Genomic DNA, 22431 nt, shown 5'->3' with positions numbered 1-22431 from the left:
GTTAATCACACTCATTTGAAAGCTTAACTCTAGCTACTAAATGCCCCAACAACTCATTACTTATCAAAGCGTACGTCACACATTAGTTCACTCATATCTATAGTTGAACTACTATGAAAGACACATTATCACACACTGCATGTGTTGTCTTGTTGAGTCACAGCCACATTCAGGTGTGCCACATCTTCGATTAATGTACCACACATATCCTCTACCAAAAACAACACTTTTTGCAATATGACCACCTTCATGATAACCATTGTGAATGGTCATCTCATGATAGTTATGTACATTATGATACTGATATCACTACACAACATATGATTTTTATGTACTCATTTAATCTATTTATCCTCACGCATTACTGCAGAAACATAGTATGTTGTATGTTAGGGAACTCAAAAATTCTAAGTACACAGGCATGTACAGTGTTATTACAACTATTTATGTTCACTTTCACACACATTTTCTGTAAAGGAACTGATGTTGTTAGTTAATCATAAATACAGAACATACAATAAGTGTTTGTTCAATATTTACACATGTAAATGTAAAACTTATGTTATTGTTATATATAGTTGCCCCTGGAGGACATGTGTCACCTGAGATGGAACAAGTGTCTTCACCTGGGTCAGCCAGCTCAACACTACTAGAAGGTGAGTGTATCATTTGCTGGCCATATAATATGTGCTCTTCTATATGTTATGTTGTCATGTGCATTATTTGTTTTGCACATCTTCTTTAAATAGGATTACTTAGTGTCAGTGAAAATTAAGTGTAAGGCAACATGTATTGTGTTAGTGATGTTAATTATCATGTAGGACTTCTGAGTTTAGAGCAACTTTTCATTCATTCATATTTCATACTGAGTCCAAACATTATTCGTAAGTCAAGGTAGTTTTTAATGAGGTTATAAAACGTATGCTAACATGTTAGGTGTTACTTAGGACACAGTACAATTACATAGTAACACAGCATACATTAACATGCCATTTAATAATGTGTACATTTCTTTTTAGAACATCATGGTGATGAGGATGATGAGTATGATGAGGATGACGCCACAGAAGAGACTGAAATACAATCATGTGACCATGAAGAGGTGCCAATAGAAACTGTTGTACCGGCAAATCGTCCATCAACTTCCACATACGATGCAATTGTAGCTTCAGAGGGAAAAATAGTGGACGCAGAAAATCGTCGCCATTCAGACATGATGACAGTGCTGGAAAGGATGATTGGACTGCAGGAAGAAACAGTATCACAATTGGCACATCTCCACAGAGTCTTCATTGAAGTGCCTAAACAGTTGCAAAAAATCAACACCTCATTCGAAGCATTAGTTGTTCAGCAAACACAAGCTAATTACTGGAGAATGACTAATGTACCACAATTCAACACCTCCCAGCCAGGATCTGTTCATGCAGGTCAGTTTTCACCACATTCATCTGATATTCATTCACCAGGCCCAAATGTTACCGGTCAAGTAGCAGACATTGCTGTGCAGGTTCCTGATGACATCCTACCGCTGCCATCTGTACAAATTCAGCAGCAGACACCTACAAAGGAGGCGACAAAAACAAAACAAGACACACATGAAACAGACCAACCATCACTTGTGCAGTGTCTACCAACTTGCTCACATGTGTCACTGGGCACAAGCCCTGTCCGTGAACAGTCACTACCCAAAAGCCCTGTAGGTGAATCGCTGCCCAAAAGCCCTGTAGGTGAGTCGCTGCCCAAAAGCCCTGTAGGTGAATCGCTGCCCAAAAGCCCTGTAGGTGAATCGCTGCCCAAAAGCCCTGTAGGTGAATCACTGGCCACAAGCCCTGTAGGTGAGTCACTGGCCACAAGCCCCGTAGGTGAACAGTCACTGGCCACAAGCCCTGCCCGTGAAGTGCCAGAGGCCACTCAAAGTGGCTCTGTTGTGCCTAAAGTTGGTGGCAAAAGAAAAAGGAAAATTCAAGAGACAACAAGCAGGCCTGTTACTCGCTCGCAAAAGGAACAAAAAAAATAAATGTTATAATTCAGAAAATATGTCTTTGGCCTTGTTTTGTTGACTTCAGATTATCTAATTACTATTGTATGTATGCTGAAGACTGTGTTGTTTCCAAACTTTCAACTATGTTCTTGTACACGTGAAGTTTTGGAAATGTTAACACTCATAATTAATTGTGTTATAAATATTTATGTTGTAATCGTCTGTTCAGTAATGGTCCACCAGGAGCCAGTTGCTAAGTTTAGAGAAGCTGCCATTGACTTTGCAGCAAAACATTGCATTTGGGAGTGTTAATTGATGTAAGAATTGCATATGCATATTAGTCACATGCAATTATAAAAACACCTAAGTAAGTGCAAACATCTTTCTTGTACGTGTACAGCAGGATTATGTGTAAATTATTACTTACCTTTGCCTTGCTTGGCCATTGTAATTTTGTCCTTTAATCAGTTGTGTGTTCGTTTCTATAACATCTCAGAATGTATAATAATATATATACACACACACACACACTCACACACACACTGAGTGAGTGTGAGTGTGAGTGTGTGAGTGTGTGAGTATATATATATGTGTATGTATATATATATATATATATATATATATATATATATATATATATATATATATATATATATATATATATATATATATATATATACATATATATATATATACATATATATATATACATATATATATATACATATATATATATACATATATATATATACATATATACATACATACATACATACATACATACATATATATATATATATATATATATATATATATATATATATATATATATATATATATATACATATATATATACATACATACATACATATATATATATATAGTACTATATAAACTGGTATACACAAACTAATACACTTCATGCTTCCTTGTGAAAACACTATTTTAATAATACAGGCCTAATGTTTGAGAAATATCCTAAGTATGAGACTCTAACAGTATTGTGCTTAAACAAATGTTTATTACTTAATTCAATCATGTTTCTCACCATTTAAATAGGTTTCATACAAGGTATACTTAATGCCATCAATGTTGTGTGTACTCCTGCAATATAAAAAAAAATAAAATATAATATATAAATATATATATATTTTTATAAGAGATATATTTATATATATATATATATATATATACACACGTATTTAAACTCATGCAGACAGGGAGTTAACCAGACTTTCACATACACACAGAAATGTAAGCGGGGAAAAAAAAATTCTTTTAGCAGGTGTGTTTTTACTGATATGCCTGGCTAAGAAATATTTTCACACACTGGTCTTTGTTAGTTTTCAAAAAAACACTATGTGAACGCATTCAAAGTCTAGGGATGTTTTTCACAAACGAGATAAAAGAAGGAGAAATGTTTCTCCCACAGTCCCATATCACGAACCACAACTGTTAACCCAATTAGACAAACAAATCCAATTGGCGTTTGAAATAAGGAGTCAAAGTAGTTAGTTTTGTTGACCTTGACAAGGAAAAACAAGAGTTTGTTAGCCATTCAGCACATTCATTTTGATGAGCAAATAACACAGACCTGCACACAGCTTTTGTGCTACTCAGACATGGCTGATGAATTCGTTAACAATATTAATCCCCTTTTAGGGTATAAGTACATGATCTGTGAAGCCATCTTGAACAGTCGCGGACAGAAAGCAAGCACACGCCAAATCGATGATTTCATTCGAGCAAAATATCCTTATTACCAAGACCGTAAGCATGCACGGAATTTTAATTCCTCAATAAGATTCACTTTATCAAGTAATGACTTTTTTGAACGTGACCAGGATAAGCTACAACACACCTATGGTTTCTGGAAGATTGCCCCGGAAAAACAATTTCTCCTGAAAGACGGCACTTATATTGTCGTGAAAGGCATATTTATTCCTAATGGCAATAGCAATGTATCCGCTACTACTGATCCGTTTGAATCGATACGTGCTGCAATATCTGCAGCCTCCATTCCTGAAACCCACATTGTACAAGAACAAAAGTACTATGATTATGTACCAAGCCTTTCAGCTGAAAATGCATTGGAATGGGAACCCGAAGAAATGAACCTACCTCCCGACCAATTATTTGAAGAAAGCAGTGGCGATTCCTATGAGCGCATCCTGGAGGAGATATGTGCCATACTGGATTCAGCGGTTGGGTTAAGCGTGGATGAAAATGCCTTGCATTTCTGGAGCGACCAGTTGCAGCCAGGCGAAGAGTTAATTCTAGAAGAATGGTAAATATAACAATCGTTATGCGTTGACTCTGCGTTTAAATTTTTTTTTTTTTTGTAACCACCATTTTCACTTTCAATGCGTGGATACAGCGTAACATTGCAGACTGCATAACATGTAGCGATCACAAACAAATTGTTTCCTAATACAATATAGTAGGACCTGAAAGAGTAGTACACATTGCTGACGGAATAAATATACGTACTTTCCTATCCCTTTAAACATATTAGCAACATTTTACCATTACTCTAACACATACCTGTTTTGTTATCATGCAACATCTACAACATTGAAAACCGGGTCCACCACGTATGACGTGGGACCCTTGTCATGGGCCAAGGCGTCCTTAAAAAGGATTAGTGATGTAAGTCCCGCCCCCAAGCGACGTGCGCGCCTCAAAGCCTATTGGCTGTCATGTTTTGTTATAGTAACGGTAACTGCAGTGTGTGATGCGTGCGGCTCAGTGTTTGTAGGCGTACCCTGGGCGTTAGCCGAATGTTAATTGAGTGGGAGGAGTGTTAGCGTGCGTTTCACGCTGGCTTAACATGACGTCACACGTATTGCATTTGTGCATTGTGTTATCGGCCGTGCTTTCTGTTCAAACACGTCTGTTTAAAAAGAATACAGATGTACTCGTTTAGAACGAATGTAGTTTCGTCTTCATTGTATTTGAAATAAAGATGTTATGTTTACTGGTATTTTCAACATGTATTGAACGCACAACGTACGCTTTGTTTTGCGCATGCGCTAACAGTTAGTGGAGCCAAGCGTGAAGTGCGTGCGCACACAAAGATGTGCGCGCACATCTTTCAGTATACAGGCAACGTTCACTTCTTATACATAGTTATGCCTGCTACAAATTTAAAGAAACATTACATACTGATGAACAGTTTTACTTCTAACATATAAGTGACTGACGTGTGTATCTACACAATCATATAGAGCTGCGTAACGCGTTGTCACGGATGCATATCTAGTAAGGTGCCATCTTTGACCATCATGTGTTTGCTGTATTTCAGAGATGTCGGGGAAGATACAATCGGATCAATGTATGATTTCAGAAGAGTCTACCTTTATATGAGATGATTGTGAGGAGGAGCCACCGACTACTATACTACATATGGAACTAATTTTATATTGCTTGCAGCGCTTATTAACAAACAATTAAAAATGTGATACCCTTATGCCTATATTGCATAAGCACTTAATTAACATAATGATGTTGCAAAAGAGTGCCTCATGAATTTTTATTGAGTGTTCTTTAATGACTACTAACATTTTATGACATGGTGTGTTTTATATATAACAACCATTCCCACTCTGCTAACACATTTGTGTATTCTAATATGTAATGGAACGTATGACTGTCGAAACTATGTAACAATAATAATAATAATATGAGCATGTTCATGTATAGGGCTGCTAGTTGTACGCAGCGATTTACAGACACATGTTTCAGCCTGAGGTCCCTGGCCCGTGGAACGTACAAATGTTTTTTTGCCGCATGAGGCACAGGGAGATAAAGTGACTTGGCCAAGGTCACAAGGAGCCCACACCGGGAATTGAACCAGACTCCCCTGCTTCAAACTATCAGTGCCAGTGTGTGTCTTTACTCAGTGAGCCACTCCTTCTCCCAATGTAAAGGACACTTACAACCAAGTAGCCATTTATTTTTAAAATCTCTTGTTACATGGGTATGTAGATAAAATGGTTTGGGACTGTAGCAAATAATGTTACTGGCCAGATGTTATGGTCCCCTCCAATGCATGATGTTCTGAATATGACATCACCATCATGTTATGAAGTACGTTTCTGTGTATATTTCATTAACCTAACTAACTATAGTTTACTGTGTTTATTAATCGTTTAGCAATACATAGTATAGTCAATATGATGATATAAGCTACCATAATAAAGCTGGTGTTATCATTTGTCGGTGTTATACATGGATCCTACACCAATTGATAGAGACACAAACAGTTGTCTTAAAAAGTGTGTCTATGCTAGTGATGAATGTGCTCCCGTAAGTAAACAAATAAGTACAGTTATCCCCTTTTCTCCAACCACCTCTATATTACATTAATGGAAATTATAAGGAAACATACATAAAATGTGATGAAATGTGAGTAATCATTTTGTAATACAATGCACATGAAAGCTCAAGAGTAGCTAAATGCATATACATGATACAGAAAGTACATATATGTAACATTTGTGTTTAAACCAATATGTTGGGTTTTTAGTTCCAATAATTATAGGAAGATTGAGGTAGCCACATCTTATGAGAGATGTCAGCAAATATACATACCATGATCAGTCATACTGCAAATATACCTATAATGCAAAGGAACAATATATAAATTGCAAACATTGACATGCCATCTTCAGTACCGTAAAGAACACATCAAAGTGTGTATTTGGTGTTAAATGTGCAACACCATGTATATTTAATGACATTCAAAATGTAAATCAGCCTGGTGTACACATCATCTGGATGTACATGTTACACTGCACCAATAACATTGTATGTAAGCATACTAGAAGCATGAATGATTATGGGCATAATATGTGTTTTGTCTTAGCATAAGGAATAACACAATGCTAAAATATTATTGCTTTGTTACCCAAGTTGTATTCACATACACACAACTAAAGTACTATTGAAGAGGGATTATATAACCTGTGCAACAATAACATACCGGTGCCACATCCCTTTGTGCACACAGCAGAGAAAAGAAAGGTGTGCAACCCATATTCATCTGTGTCCTAACAGAAGGTTATATAAAGAAACATTATTGTTAATATAACATAATTAAACTATAAAAGTAGTACTAGGAACATATGAGTTTGTACTTACAAGAAAAAAATGAATTGATGAGATTCTGTCGTGTCTGGCCACCACTGGCTGTTTGTTCATTTTCAGCAGCTACATGGGTGGGATGCTCGTCTACCAAAGCCTCAGCTAGGTCTGACTGTACATTGTGCCTGAGTGCAACATTGTGCAAAATGCAACAGGCAAGGATAATATCAGACACTTTTTGAGGCTTGTATAGAAGAGCCCCACCAGTTCTGTCCAGACACCTAAACCTGGTCTTGAGTAGGCCAAATGTCCTCTCTATAACAGATCTTGTAGATATATGGGCTGCATTGTACCTCTCCTCTGCTTCAGTTTGAGGGTTTAGCACCGGAGTCAAGAGCCACGGCCTAATTCCGTATCCTGAGTCACCTATAATGAATGGAGCACACATAAGCTGACATTAGTGATCAAATTGTACAATGCCAACATTCCTAAATCAACATGTGTTTTGTGTTAGAACATGTAAATATGTACTCACCCAGCAGCCAACCAGGTTCAAAATGTCCCTCTTCGAACGCATGGAAGACTGAAGAGTTCCTCAGGATAGAGGAATCGTGACTGGAACCAGGGAACTTGGGTACCACATGCATTATCCTCATCGTGGCATCACATACCACCTGTACATTGAGTGAATGGTAGTGCTTCCGATTGCGGTACACATGCTCACTCTGACTAGGTGCAATCAAAGCAACATGTTTGCAATCGATTGCACCCAGCACAGATGGTATCCCTGCTATATTATAAAAGCCAGTCCTGACTTCCAGCCACTCTGTTGCCTCTGTAGGAAAATGAATATAATTCCTAGCGCGTCTATTGAGTGCATAGAGAAACTGGGTCAAGGCCCGCGAGAATGTAGATTGCGAGACCCCGCCCACTATGCCCACAGTTGTCTGGTATGACGCGGAAGCAAGATAATGTAATGAGCACAGCATTTTAACAAGCCCAGGGACTGCACGACCTCTGGCTGTGAAAAAATCTAAATCCCCCCTTATCTCCTCATAAAGAGCTAAGATTGCTGCTGAACTCAAACGATAGCGACTTACAATCTCCTCCTCACTCATCCCATCTAACAGGGTTCTCTCCCTGTACAGACGCGGACGAGGCACAAGTTGTCTCCTCTGTCTTCTCCTCTGATCTCCTGTCCCTCTACCTGTCCCTCGGCCTGTCCCTCTCCCTGTCCCTGTCGTATCCGCGTCACTGTCACTGTCCCTCGGTGTGTCCCTACCTTGCCCTATATCATTCTCTTGATCAGCAAGCATGTCATAGAAAAGAATGTTCCTGCGTCTCCTAAACATTCGCAACATTTTGAAATGAGTAGCTGTGAATGAGCAGGTAATGTGCGTCCTTTAAATAGATATGTGATGATGTCAGGTGACTTAGTAAAATGCAAGGTGTTACATTAACATAATAAAGTACTTCTGTGGCAAGCTGTGTGCACTTGTTGTTCTAAGTATTTGTTGTGTGTATTCTGCAGGGAATGATGATATTTGGCAATGATGTGACGTGAAGCTTTGTACAAAGATTGCTTGCAAATAAATAGTTGCATGTGCAATGCATGTAACACTTGTGAACGCAAGAGTCAGTCATGTAATGAGACAAAAAGGCTGAGATTGACGTGGGAAAAGTTTTGTGTAACATGTGTAATTATCCATGTTATTGTGACATGTTGGCAACAATGAATAGTCGTGTGCATATGCATGCATTTGTGTAAGGAGGATAGTTGGTATAGAATGAGTTTACAAGGTGTCCCAATGATGAATTACTGTACATGTGTGTATAAGTTAGGTTGAAGTGCTTGTAATGCAACGGTTACAATGTAAACATGCAATGTGATTGAGCGTCCAATAAGTGACGTCATGAAAATAGGGAGGACCCAAAACTATATGTAAACATGAGAAGACAGATGTACATGAACGTTTAAAGATGCGTGTCACATTACAAGCATTGTGTAATGTAAAGGAAGATGAATATACTGTGTATGTGTGACATGTGTGACATGTGTAACATCATGTAAATAATTGTCGCTGAGTTGAGTAAAATGTGTGATATGATGTGAGGTTCTCCTTTAAGAGTGTAGTATAGTATTTTCCCTTGCCACATCATCACATGATGAGTAATGTGACCCGCAAATGCTGCAAACATGTAAAAGTCGAATGTTATGCAAATAAGACACATCAGCTGTGACACAATGCAGGGAATGCCCCCACACTGTAATGCAAATTACGTTTGTATTGTGAGCAATGAAACGTAAACAGTACTATACTGTTATACGTCCCCGCTCCATTGACTTCCATTGATGTACAAGATTTTTTTTTTCTAAGTGCCGTTCCGGCAGCCTTAGCGATCGTTCTCCCGTCCAAAATGCCAACTTTAGTTGGCGGGAGAAATCGGCCATAACATCTCAATTTCGTAGTGCCGATCAGCCCCGATAAGCTGTTTTTTTTTGTTGAATCCAGCCGATTTAAAAAAGTGGCGATCAGTGTCGAAAACAGGCTTATCGGCAGGCGACTGGCCATAACCAAATTATCGGCTCCGAAACCTGGCGATATGAAGCACTTATCGGCGCTTACTGAATCTCAAACCCAATTTTGGCTATAACATGGCCATATTTCCCTTATCAACGCTTACTGCATGAGGCCCTTTGTGACAAAGGTCTTAGAATCAGTCAAGGGAAATCCAGACATTAAAGGCACATCAGAGAATGTACATTTTAGAGCAGGAGCTTTAGCATTAGTGATAGTCAAATCACATACTACAGGAGATTTAAAAACACGGGAACCTGCTTTTACATCAGGAGCTTTGGAATTTGCACACTTTAACACAGGAACTGCTGGAAAATCCTTAGATGCAGTAACAGGGAATTGGAACTTTACAGGGGAAGAGGAGAATGGAAACGTTGATTTGGAAACTTGATCCTTAGATGCAGTAGCAAATAAGCTGATCTCTGAAGTGATAGATTACGAATCAGCAAAAGGGAAACCAATGATCATCATTGACTCCTGACGAAGCCATCTGCGAAATGCGGAATCATACGCGCGTTGAGTACTGGTACTTGCGGCTGCTTTCCTAGTTGTATCCGGGTCCTGTTGAGCCATCACGTGGGGCGCAACTACCGCGAGAGGAGAACCCGGAAGTCCTGCGACGCGACCACTGGAGGAGACGTCAGTGCAACGGACCCTCCGTGAGAGCTTTCCACATCACGGCAGTCACACCTCTCCACTCCCGGGCAACTCTGCACCGCACCTTATGCTCCTTATGCCTGTGCATCGGGCTGCCTTGTGAGTTCCCCCTGCCTACACTATTTGTATCTGTATCTCCCTGAATATATTTTGTTGATCCTACCATTACGGTCTCAGTGGTCATTTTGCTGCAACCTCAACCCAGTGTGCAGCTTTCATACACATAGTTGTCCACATTGAGGAGACTTTTTTATTTTTATTTTTTTAATCACCTGAGTGTGTGTTTCTCACCTGTGTGTTTTCACACCTGCTGTTGTTTTTTCCCTTTTTCTCCTTTTTTTTTTTTACCCATGTTATCAAGTCATTCCTCTGTTTATAGTTAAGAGTTCATTTTTCACATAGGCTTTGTGCCTTTTTATTTCATTTATCCTCTCAGTCCATTTGTTTTGAGAGGTTTTGTGTATACAGAGTTGCACTATATTTCTTTGTTTTATAGTTCTTTTGTATGTTTTGCCTTGTTAAAGGAACAGGCTCAATAAAGCCAGGATTTCATTTCACCCTAATCGATCTCCATTAAATGTACCTCTGCACACATCTCTTACACTTGAGTTCAACAAATACCTTAAACTTTAGAAAGGTAGATTTTAATAAACTGAGGACTAATCTTTAAGGAATAAATTGGGATGATGTTTTTGCAGGGGAAAATGTGGAAGATAAAAGGGCAGCATTTAAAGAATTGTTATAAAAGCACACGTATCACTGTATAATGGAGAGAGTAAAGTCTCCATCTTTGCTGATGATACTAAATTGTGTAAGGTAATAATATCAGAGCAGGATTTCCTTTCTCTCCAGAAGGACTTGAATAGACTGAAAACTTGGACAGGTTAATGGCAGATGAGGTTTAATACAGATAAATGTAAAGTTATAAATATTTTATAAATAAATAAAGTTATGCATTTTGGAAACAAGAATAAATAGGCAACTTACAAATTACTGTAAATGGGGATAAATTAGGAGAATCCTTGGTGGAGAAGGATTTAGGAGTGCTTGTAGACAGCAGGCTTAGCAATAGTGCCCAAAGTCATGCAGTAGCTGTAAAAGCAAACAAGATCTTATCTTGCATTAAATGAGCAATTAACATATAGGTATTGCCATACGTGGGATCTCCAGCAGGATAAGGGATAAGGAAAAGTAGGATGGGACAACGAAGGGAAGGTGAATGGTGGAAGGGGAACAAAGAAAACACAAAAAGTGGGTCACAACGGGGGAGTATAGGGGGGCAACGTTTTGGGACTTGTCCCTTCGTCAGGCCCGTTCCCCTCAGTCCCAGGGGGACAAGAGGTTACTTCCCTAGCCCCAGAACCCACAACAACAGAACTGACCCTAAGTAAAAACAATAGAAGACCCTCCACAAATTCTAAGTAACATTCTAATTAAATACACATACAATATCCCTAAACTAATTGGCAAAATAAATCCACAGTTTAGCTTTTGTATAGATATATTCAGGGACAGACTACCTGCAATCAGATACAATGTATTAGTGAACTAGCAACAACTGAGAACACCAGAGAACAACAAAGAGAGGAAGCAAATCAGGAGTAATGCAAACCAGACAGTCCTTAGTTAATAGGACACACGAACCATGAGCCTGCTCCTCACTCTAGTACTCAGTACTTTATTGTGTTTGATAGGGATTGGGCCCTCTCTAGTCTGTGGCACCCCGCTTTGTGTATATTTATCTACTTTGTGTGAGTGCTGTCTATTACTTTTGTCTATATTAAATGAGCAATGGATGTAAGGGAAGTAAACATAATTATGATCCTTTTCCATAGGACAAAGCACTGGCTCAGGGATTTATGGGGTGATATATTAGTGCAATAGTTATGCAGTTTCACTCACCTGGTCCCCACACCGCAGTGCACTGGTTCCGCATGATTGGACACTTTCCGTTGTAACAGTATCCCTGGTTGTCACTACAGGGGAAGCCATTGACTCGGAAGCGGTCAGAGGGACACTCATGAGACTGCCCATCACACTGATCTGCCATGTCACAGTCATGCTTGCTGGCTCTGCACAGGCTTCCAGCTTTCCTAATCTGTGCAAGGACAACACTCGTTAGAGAGATGCGCTAATCCACATCCCACTTTACAATCCGACTCTGTGTGCTCTGCATTCAACAGCAGCCTTGAAATTTGTTGATTCCCTCACTTCTATATGGTATAATTACCTCTGAACCACACACTACTCGGCCAGGAAACCTCATAAAATCACAAAACCCTTTCCAGGGAGTGGGAGGTGGCAGAAACCAGACCATCAGCTCCCCCTCTGCATGACTCTGTACAAGGAGTGGGAGTATGCAGAGGTGAGGACAGACCATAAGTTCCCCCCAGCACTACTCTGTACAAGCAATGGCTGCACATATGTGTAAATCAGGGGTGTACAAAGTGGGGAGATTTTCCAGGGGGGATGGGCAGTTACCTTGTTTCAGACTGCTTGGTGGTGTTTTCGTTGATGCGTTGCCATGTTAATCCGGCATCAAAATGACGCAGTGGGGTCATGTGATGTTGCGCTGCCATGGCCCCGTGATGTCACATTACCCAGCGCCGTCATTTGACGCCAGAGCCAAGCGCAAGGCGGGTGGGGGGTGGGGTGCGATCACAAGAGGAGAGCAGGCAGGGGGGCAGGGGGAAAACTTTGTGCACCCCTCTTGTTAATGAAGAGTAATATGTTACGGAAAGTGGTTAGATCATATTCTGCTCACCTGACATTCTTTACAACATTCCCCATCAGCACATGTAGCGTTTGGCTTTAGTTTGCAGGTTGCAGCATCGCAGCATTGATTGGTGCATTCCTACAAAATAATAAAAACATGCGTTGGTCACTTAAACCATAGAGAAGAGTATGCTGGGACTTACTGTGTCAGACGTGATAAGCATTATGTTAGAATTATATGACTTCAGATTTTTCGGAATCATGGCCGTAATTAACAAGGGAAAAATAATTATGCAGAGTGTGATACATCTCATAATATTATGTGCTCCATGTAACTTCTTCCGAACTACTCCTACTGACCTGCCCTGAGGCACAAGATAGGAACATGGGAGTGAATAGCTTTGATACATTGACATAGGATGAAAGTGCCTTAGTTTTTTTAGCTGCTCACTCTGCCTGTAAGCTTCAGTGTTTAAGTGCAGTTGTGCGCACGCCTCTCACCAGCCCCTTACCTCTTCCCTAGCTGTCACCAGTTCCACCTCGCTCCCTGGCTCACTGCGCACTGTGACGCGTCAGCCAGCAGGGGCTACAACAGCATTGTGATCCAGTGCGGCGATGCGTCACGTGGTGCGCCAGGGAGCCAATCAGAGACTGGATCCGATGCAATTATTATTTTTTTTAAACCACCACCCCCAAACAAACGAGCTTTGTTACAAGAAACACACACAGGTTTGTAAAGTAAATCCTGGAACTCCACATTATACAATAACGTGATGTTGGCTATTTCGGGGCAATTAATGAGGTGAAATGAGGATTTGTTTGAGAGTTGGGAGATTATCTGGACATACTCTCTCTTGGTGCTATTTGCCGCCAGTCTCCCGGTCCATTTGGCACCTACATCTTATAGTGGGCTTTTTATTTATGAGACCACAGTATGTCAAATGTTCTGTTAACAGTAAAATGTACCATATAACCTCAGTATTTGTGTACATTGCCCCCCCCCCATCATGGCCACGCCCACCCGACCCATTTTGGCCACACCCCCAGTCCTAAAAAAGCTCCCTACAGACCGCAGATCGTGGTGAAGTGCTGTGCACGCGCTGCCAAAACGCAAGGTGGGCACACTGGTGCGTGCATTGGGGCCTTAGCCTAAGTCTGAGTTTCCAAGAAGAAGAAGTTGCACACAGCATTGTGATTAGCATTGCCATCTAATACAGTGTTTGATGTTGTAATTAATGCAAAGCAGTTATTTTCAGATAAACATTTGGGAGGTTCAGGTACTAACCCATCTGTAGACCCTTCTCTCTGTTGCAGGAGGATATTACAAATTGCAGGCGGAAATAGGCTGGTTTTGTTTGCCCCTTTCCCACACAGGTACTTCTGCCTCAGAGGTCTCCAAGACTAAGTACATTTCAATTTCTATTGTTGTCTCTCTCTCTTTCTGAGAAAACAGTCACCACCCGACATCAACACCAATCCGGAACCACAGAGTGCCACAGATTTGGATATGCCTATATATATATTTCCAGATTGTGAGTAGGACGACTGGAGGTTTTCAACATGTTTTTATTTCACTTGCTTCAGCTGTACTGCTCTATGTAGTCTTTCTTTTCACTTGGTACAGTTCCCAGCTCCCGTTAACTTTTGGAGAATACGCTTTGGAGAAGACGTTTGGAACAGTTACATAATAGATGAGGTTGAAAAAAGATGTATGTCCATCAAGGTCAACCTACGCTAAATTTAGACAACAGATAATTTATCCTATCTCTATAATTACTTATTCATCCAGAGGAAGGCAAACAAAAAACCCCAGTGTCATACAGTATCATTCAATGATATCTCATAAGGGGAAAAATAAATTCCTTCCCGACTCCAAGAATTGGCAATCAGATTAATCCCTGGATCAACATCCTTCCCATGTATACTTATTTGGTATAACCCTGTATACCTTTCCTATCTAAAAAGATGTTCAACCTTTTTTGAACAAATCTATTGTATCTGCCATCACAGTCACCATGGGTAATGAATTCCACATTTTAATGGCCCTTACAGTAAAGAACCATTTCCTTTGGTGCTGGTGAAATTTCCTTTCCTCCAAACTTAAGGGGTGGCCCTGAGTCCTTTGTACTGCCCGTGGGATGAATAGTTCTTTTGAAAGCTCCTTGTATTGTCCCCGAATATATTTGTATATAGTTATCCTATCCCTCTTAGATGCCTCTTTTCTAATGTAAATAAATCTAACTTAGCTTGTCTCTCCTCATAAGTTAGATTGTCCATCGCCTTTATTAATTTGGTGGCTCTTCTCTGCACTCTCTCTCGTTACATAATGTCTTTTCTAAGGAATGGTGCCCGAAATTGTACTCCATATTCAAGGTGTGGTCTTACTAATGCTTTGTAAAGGGGCATAATAATGTTTACTTCCCTTCCATCCATTGCCCGTTTGATGCAAGATAAGATCTTGTTTGCCTTTGCAGCGACTGCACGACTTTGGGCACCATTGCTAAGCCTGCTGTCTACAAGCACTCCTAAATCGTTCTCCGTCAATGATTCCCCCAATTTATCACCATTTAATGTGTAAGTCGCCAGTTTATTCTTGCATCCCAAATGCATAACCTTACATTTATCTGTATTAAACCTCATCTGCCATTTACCTTCCCACTTTCCAGTCTCTCCAAGTCCTTCTGGGGAGAAATTACATCCTGCTCTGATTCTACTACCTTACACATTTTAGTATCATCAGCAAAGATGGAGACTTTGCTCTCGATGCCAACCTCAAGGGCATTAATAAACACGTTAAAAAGCAGTGGTCCCAGTACCGGTCCCTGAGGTACTCCACTCACGACTTTAGCCTAACCTGCAAAAGTTCCTTTTATGACAACCCTCTGTTGTTTATCCTTCAACCAGTTTTCAATCCAGGTGCATATATTATTAATGAGTCCAATTTTCTTTATTTTGTACACCAACCTTTAGTGTGGAACCACATCAAAAGCCTTTGCAAAATCTATGTAGACCACATCCACTGCATTACCCTGGTCTAAATTCCTACTTACCTCCTCAAAGAAAAATAAGGTTAGTTTGGCATGATCTATCCTTCATAAATCCATGCTGACTATTACTAATAATTTTGTTTTCCATTAGGTATTCCTGAAAATTATTCCGTAATAAACCTTCAAGTTGTTTCCCCACTATTGAAGTCAGGCTTACAGGTCTGTATTTCCCTGGTTGTGATCTAGCTCCCTTTTTAAATAGAGGCACCACATTTGCTTTACGCCAATCTTGTGGTACTGAGCCTGTGGAAATGCAGTCCTTGAATATAAATGTATTGTTTTGGCTATTACTGAATTTAACTCCTTGAGAACTCTTGGATGTATGCCTTCGGGGCCAGGTGCCTTATTTAATTAATTTTTTTCAAGCCTCCTATGAACTTCTTCCTCAGTTAACCAATTGTTCATTAATATGGAGGTTGTGGCTTCCTCCTGCAGCACTACTATTGCAATTGATTCTTCCCTGGTAAACACAGAGGCAAATAATTTGTTGTATACCTCTGTTTTTTCCTTATCTCCAATAATCTGCCTGCCCATCTCACACTGAAAGGGTCCTATATTTTGTCTCTCATTTTTTTGTTATTAAAGTACTTAAAGAACTTTTTAGATTTGATCTTACTTTCTATTGCAATCCTTTTTTCATTATCCATTTTTTGCTAATTTGATTGCCCTATTGAAATTTTTGTTACATTCCTAATAATTCTGATAGGATGTCTCTGTCCCTTCTGATCTAAACACCTTCATCTTCTTGTTCATTTCCTCCCCTACCTGTTTATTTAGCCGCATTGGTTTTGACATTTCTTTTCTACTTATAACCCAAGGGTATACACTGATAAGTGCGCTTTTCTAACAATGTTTTAGACTGCCCATTTATCTTCTACATTTTCCTGCAAAACATCATCCCAGTGTATTACTTGTAGATTAGACCTCAGTTTATTGAAATATGCCTTTCTAAAGTTTAAGGTCTTTGTTGAACCCAAGTGATCTGATTTTTGATACTTTATTTCAAATTAGATCATGTTATGATGACTGTTACCTAAATGTTCCAGGACTTGAATATTTGTTATTACTTCTACATTGTTTGATATGACCAAACCCAGTATTGCCCCTCTCCTGGTTGGTTCCTCAATAAGTTGGGTCATATAATTGTCTTTAAGCATCCCTTAAAAAACGGTTTCCTTTTGTTGTAATGCTAATGTATTGCCCCAGTCTATGTCTGGATAATTTAAATCACCCATTACGCAAAACATGACCTAGTTTTGATGCCTTCTCCATTTGCAAAAGTATTTTAGCTTCCTCAATCTCCCAGATATTTGGTGGTTTATAGCATATCCCTACAAACATATTCTTTATACTTTAACTTCCACTGCTAATTTCTATACACAAGGTCTCTACATTTTCATTATTCCCTTCATAAACATCTTCACTTATAATAAGTTTTAGATCCGGTTTAACATATAAACATATTCCACCTCCTCTTCTAGTTCCTCGATCCTTCTGAAAAAGGAAATAACCCTCTAAGTTAAACAGTCTTTTGAAAGGGTTGAGTGTTGGAGTACATTCTCTTTATCATAAATTCTAGCACATATTTTTCACTGAATTGTTAATCATATTCCTGTTCTATAAGGATTCTTATAGTCGTGTTATTGTATTACTATGTTCACTAATATTTTTTACACTTGCATTTGAATAACATATTTATTTTTACATTTGATTGTGATTTTCACTGTGAGTGTCAGAGCCCCACCTTTTGTTTTTTGTTTTGCTATGTCTAATACTATGACTGCCCAGCACCCTGAGATCACAACAGCTGGCATTATCCATCTTTACACTGACCCACAACAGACATTGGGCAGGGTCATTAGAGATGTGTTGTGCTTTCTCTGCAGGTAAAAGACGACACTTTTAACACAGTTTATGTAGGCCTGTACGCATAGTTTTGTAGCAGAACCTAGGCCCGAGAGGATAATACTCAGTCTGCTGAATCTGCTGATAATGAAGATCCGACATAACCTCAGAAGATGAAAAAAGCAGTAGGCCTAAGCAGGCATCTCATTTGATATTCAAGACGTGCAAAAATATGAAACAGAAAGATTTGAGAATCATGAAAAAGTAGAAAGGACGGGGGACGCGCATGCAGTTGTTGAGACGGATGGGAGCTCACTAGATCAGCTCCGTGGACTCTGCATCAATAGTAATCTATTTTGCCCACCAAATTCTCCAGGAAAGTCCTCCCCCCATAAGTGGAAACCTGCAGAGATGCTGCTCAAGAAGGGCAGAAATGCGCAGCCTCCAGAGGTGTCCCATTTTTTCTCAAAAAGTGCTCTCCCAGTTCCTGAAAATAAAGAAGGCGCCCGCGCTTACATGTACATGTACATGCACACACAGGAACAACAGGCACAGTCTCAACAACAAGAGGGAAACTTTACACAGCTGAACAAAGAACAAGAAACAGAGGGAAATTCCCAAATTACCCCAAAGCTTTAAAATAATTATTTAAAGAGATGTAGGGGTTTTTCCATGTAGCCCTGGACAAGGCTGTGGCTGAATTCAGAGAAGATTTTACTTCTGTGACGGATCGAACAATGAAGCTGGAAAATAAACTCAAAGAATCCCTGCAGAGCCAGGGTTTAAAGGAAGACAAGTTATTTAGACTTAACGTAAAAATCAGGATCTTGAAGGATAACGTGAATGATCTGGAAAATTGGGAAAGAAGGCATTACCTCAGAGTAAAAATATCACAGAAGCAATTGTTCCAGATGAACTGCAACCTTATCTAACAAAATTATTTACCCATATAGCTCCGTCTCTTCTAACAAGTGACCAGCACATGGACAGAGCACACCGAGCTTTGGGTCCAAGATTTGCGGACCCTCGGAAAAGCAGAGATGTAATGGTAAAATTACACTACTACACCACTAAGGAGAAAATAATGAGGTTGCAGGAATCAAGAATACTTGGACTTTGAAATTCCAAGATTCAGATCTTCCAAGATCTTTCCAGATCTACAATTTAAAGAAGATGAAGCATCCACCCAGTCACAACGATCCTCAGAGATAACAATATCCACTATAGATGGGCTGTCCCATTCCAACTAGTGGTAAAAAAAGAAGGGGAAGCAAGTTTCGCCAAGATTCCTGGAAGAGAACTCCCTAGGAGCCCTTGTTCTACACGAACAGAAAAGCGTGAAACCGAAATGATCCCGAGGCCTGAGAGATCGTCGGAAGACCCATAACAAAGAGAAAGAGGTGACCATCTGGAGGTTCCCGAGACCACCCACCTGACCTGAGGGAGAGAAAAGTCCTGTCCCCACAGTTAAAAACTGGTCAGATGGAGGAAGAGGTTGGCGGACCACAGTTTATGGTCTGTGGAGAACTTTCTTTCTCTGCAATCTTTTCTATTTATTCGCTGGTTCTCTGAGGTCCTATCTGTATGTAAATAGATTCTAACAATTTTTACTAATGTTATTAAGGATCTGATCCATATTCCTAAATATTAATAATATAAGCAGTAAAATGTTTAGGAAAGACGGAAATATCTAATATAAGTGTAGCCCCCTTTCCCCCTGTGTCAGATCGACTATGTATGATGCTATACCTGTGTGGCAAACAGGATGCCTGATCCTCTGCCACTGGGGAGCCTGGGGTGTATCTATATCTACTAAACAGCGCCTCTGACGGTGAAGGGGTTAACCAGGCTTATAATAAAGGTCAAGCCCACTTGGCTAACCCTGACCCGTGTGTTAGGGTCTTAGAGTGACAGCTCTGGGACCCAGACGTCAAATATGTGTTACTGCAACTGTATACTGATTTCGGGACATTAAAGAATTATGTGATTTTTGCCTTCACTGGGATGCTGGGATCGGGAGATTTCTAAGCTGTAAGTTTTAGGGTGGGTTTGGCGGAGAAAGTCTTCGCAGAATGTGTCTATGTAGCAGGGTTTCAGAGTTAAGTGATACCCTAAAAGTTATATCCGGAGATTGAGTGATATCTTCGGACACAGCTAAGCGCATTACTCCGCCAACCTCGAACCCTGGAAACGTTCTTACGACTCACCGCCAGGATCCCTGCTGCAGCATCTTCCATACAAGATAAATGGGAATGAAGGGGTTAAAATATATCTGCAGGTATACACATAGTCCTTAGTATAGCAGGGATGCCCCAGTATAGCAGAGGTACCCACATATATGCCCAGGTATCCTGAGCCTAGAGTAGGGGTTCAGTAAGGTGCTCAAGATAAGGTTATAAAGCTGGGCATGTTTGCAGTGTTTTAAAAGTTTAAAAGTATTTTTCTCATGTGTGCCAGGAATGAGGCTAGTGACTGTATTGAATATATACACTCACTCCATTCATGACACCAGAATAGGAACTCATAACTTTTAGCATGCAGAAGACAAGACACCACATATTTTATTAAACAGGAATAGTTTAATACGTATAGATATTGCTGACCTGTATATGAGCTGAGGGCTTTCTAAGTCATGGATTCTGGAAAACCCAGATGGCTACTAGTTGGTGCCTCTATGTCTGTCCGGAGGCCGTACTTGAAAGGCTCAGAGATGCCTCGGTGTTAGGACAGATGGGGCACTGCCGTTATTCTGGAGTACCCATATCCTGGCCTGACACAAGGCAAGTTAACACCCTTTGCCCAAGATCCAGACTCTGTGGAGCCTCGCACCATGAGGAGCAATGGGGCAGAGAAGAATATTTACCTGCCCCTGGGAAACACTCAGGTATTTAAGAAACCCCATCTAATGGTCTCAGATTGGTTGCTAGGGAAATTGATAAGGTTTTTTGATTGGGGTGAAGGGTTTCTTGGAATGAATATCAGAGGTTTTAAAAACTCTGACAGCTCAGATTTGGCAGATTCCAAGGAGATTCCAAGGAGATTCCAAGAACCACGCCAACAGCGGTGAATTAACAGTTTTCCAGGACTTTTTGTGAGTAACTACCGGTCATTGGAAAGTGTTCTAAAAGGTGATCTGAAGGAATTTTGTTCCGGATACATATTTATTTGTTAGCCCCATTCCCAGTAAGTGTGTTAATCTTGAATGGTGTAACTTTGTGTCTGTCTTTTATAAGAAATAAATTACCATTTATTTTACCATCTTGTTTCGCTTAATCAAATGATCCCAGTTATAAAAAGGTGTTGTAGAACCTGGTCTCCCGTGACAGCGTCTCCACCTGAGAAGGATCCTCACACAGTAGGATAACCCCTCCTAAGACAATATGCCCAGTAATACACACACAGAGTACGGGAAACAGTATTTACTGGGATGTAATAAACAATGACATCAATAGGAACATCAAAAGCCATATATGTATACAAACCCGCGAATATCCCCACAGTACTTGGGTGCATGTGAATGTTGGTGCACTAATGCAGATACCTTCCAGGGTGCTCAAGCCCCCAGGTGTAGCCAAACAACAGTCAACGGGCAGTCTGCTCCAACGACGCCTTCCACCTCCGCGTGGGGTGGTCTCCAGCAGGAGTGTACCACCATAGATAGTCTCTGAACGTAGGTGGTCTGATCCAAGACCACAAGTTATGCGCCACCGCGTGCGTGGCGTAGACACTGTGTCCCTGATACTGTGCAACACAGGATAATGGGTCCCTAACTATGGGCTTCCCTATACAGCTGCAGGTGCCTACTGTAAGTCTCTAACTATGGGCTTCCCTATACAGCTGCAGGTGCCTACTGTAAGTCTGGGACTAACTGGGGCCTGCAGGAGAAATCGGGCCTAATCCCAGGGCTACTGGAACCTGGGACCCTACCTCCCTCTTCTGTACCCTGCTCCCAACTCACCAGCTGCCCTAACTATTATCACTGTTCTAACTGTTATCGCTGTTCTAACTGTTTTAAATGCAGCAGCCCTATTGGCATCCTGGCAACATGTGGTCTGCTGCCCCCGAGGCTACTGGAACTAGTAGTTACTAGCGGATCTACTGTATGGGTGTAATTGCCACCGCTGGCATTATATTGTGCATGTGCCAGGTGTACAAAGATTGCGGCCGCAACTCTATATACTATCTGCGTATGCGCAAGCCTTCTCTGTGCATGCGCGCACATAAACAAAATGAAGACGCCCTCGGCGGAGTACCGGTGACCTGCTCGCCAGCTCACAATCTCCCTGCAGCAATCACACAGCCGTTTCCTTCACGCAGCCTTCAGGTAAGAGGGGAACCTTGATACACCCTCCCGCTGATGGAGACTCCAACGACCCCGCTTGGGAACAACATAACCAAACATAACACAGAAATGTTATACTGTAGTGCCGACGAGTATTCTAAAACAAATCTGGGGCAATCACCAACAAGACCCAGGTATATGCTGGGTACATGCTGCAACATTTCAGTGACATTTGAGCAG

General features: G+C 40.5%; 2 protein-coding genes across 3 annotated transcripts in view; one reads left to right on the top strand and one right to left on the bottom strand.

Moving 5' to 3' along the window:
* The window catches only part of LOC142483626 (zinc metalloproteinase-disintegrin-like protein H3), a 232001-nt gene that overhangs the window by 78092 nt on the left and 131478 nt on the right, over positions 1 to 22431 (bottom strand). For both annotated transcript variants that reach the window (XM_075583642.1, XM_075583643.1), the window contains exons 11-12: positions 13067 to 13156; positions 12205 to 12400 (exon numbers count right to left, since the gene is read on the bottom strand). In XM_075583642.1, the coding sequence (XP_075439757.1) occupies positions 12205 to 12400; positions 13067 to 13156 (286 nt within the window). The remainder of the gene's footprint in view (positions 1 to 12204; positions 12401 to 13066; positions 13157 to 22431) is intronic.
* Positions 365 to 10036, top strand: LOC142483627 (uncharacterized). Its single transcript, XM_075583644.1, has 3 exons — positions 365 to 656; positions 1020 to 1427; positions 9918 to 10036. The coding sequence occupies exons 1-3, from the start codon at positions 560 to 562 to the stop codon at positions 10034 to 10036; spliced, it is 624 nt and encodes a 207-aa protein (XP_075439759.1). The 5' UTR covers positions 365 to 559.

This window comes from Ascaphus truei, unplaced genomic scaffold (assembly GCF_040206685.1).
Source record: "Ascaphus truei isolate aAscTru1 unplaced genomic scaffold, aAscTru1.hap1 HAP1_SCAFFOLD_346, whole genome shotgun sequence".
In the NCBI taxonomy this organism is placed as follows: domain Eukaryota; kingdom Metazoa; phylum Chordata; class Amphibia; order Anura; family Ascaphidae; genus Ascaphus; species Ascaphus truei.
This window is presented reverse-complemented; position numbering and strand designations above follow the sequence as displayed.

What these genes read in the sequence shown, in the direction of transcription:
- LOC142483627 (XM_075583644.1), top strand. Translation starts at nt 560, where the DNA reads ATGTTATTGTTATATATAGTTGCCCCTGGAGGACATGTGTCACCTGAG. An exon ending in CAGCTCAACACTACTAGAAG is followed by an intron (nt 657 to 1,019) that starts GTGAGTGTATCA and finishes ATTTCTTTTTAG; the next exon opens with AACATCATGGTGATGAGGAT. An exon ending in GCCAGGATCTGTTCATGCAG is followed by an intron (nt 1,428 to 9,917) that starts GTCAGTTTTCAC and finishes CTTTTACATCAG; the next exon opens with GAGCTTTGGAATTTGCACAC.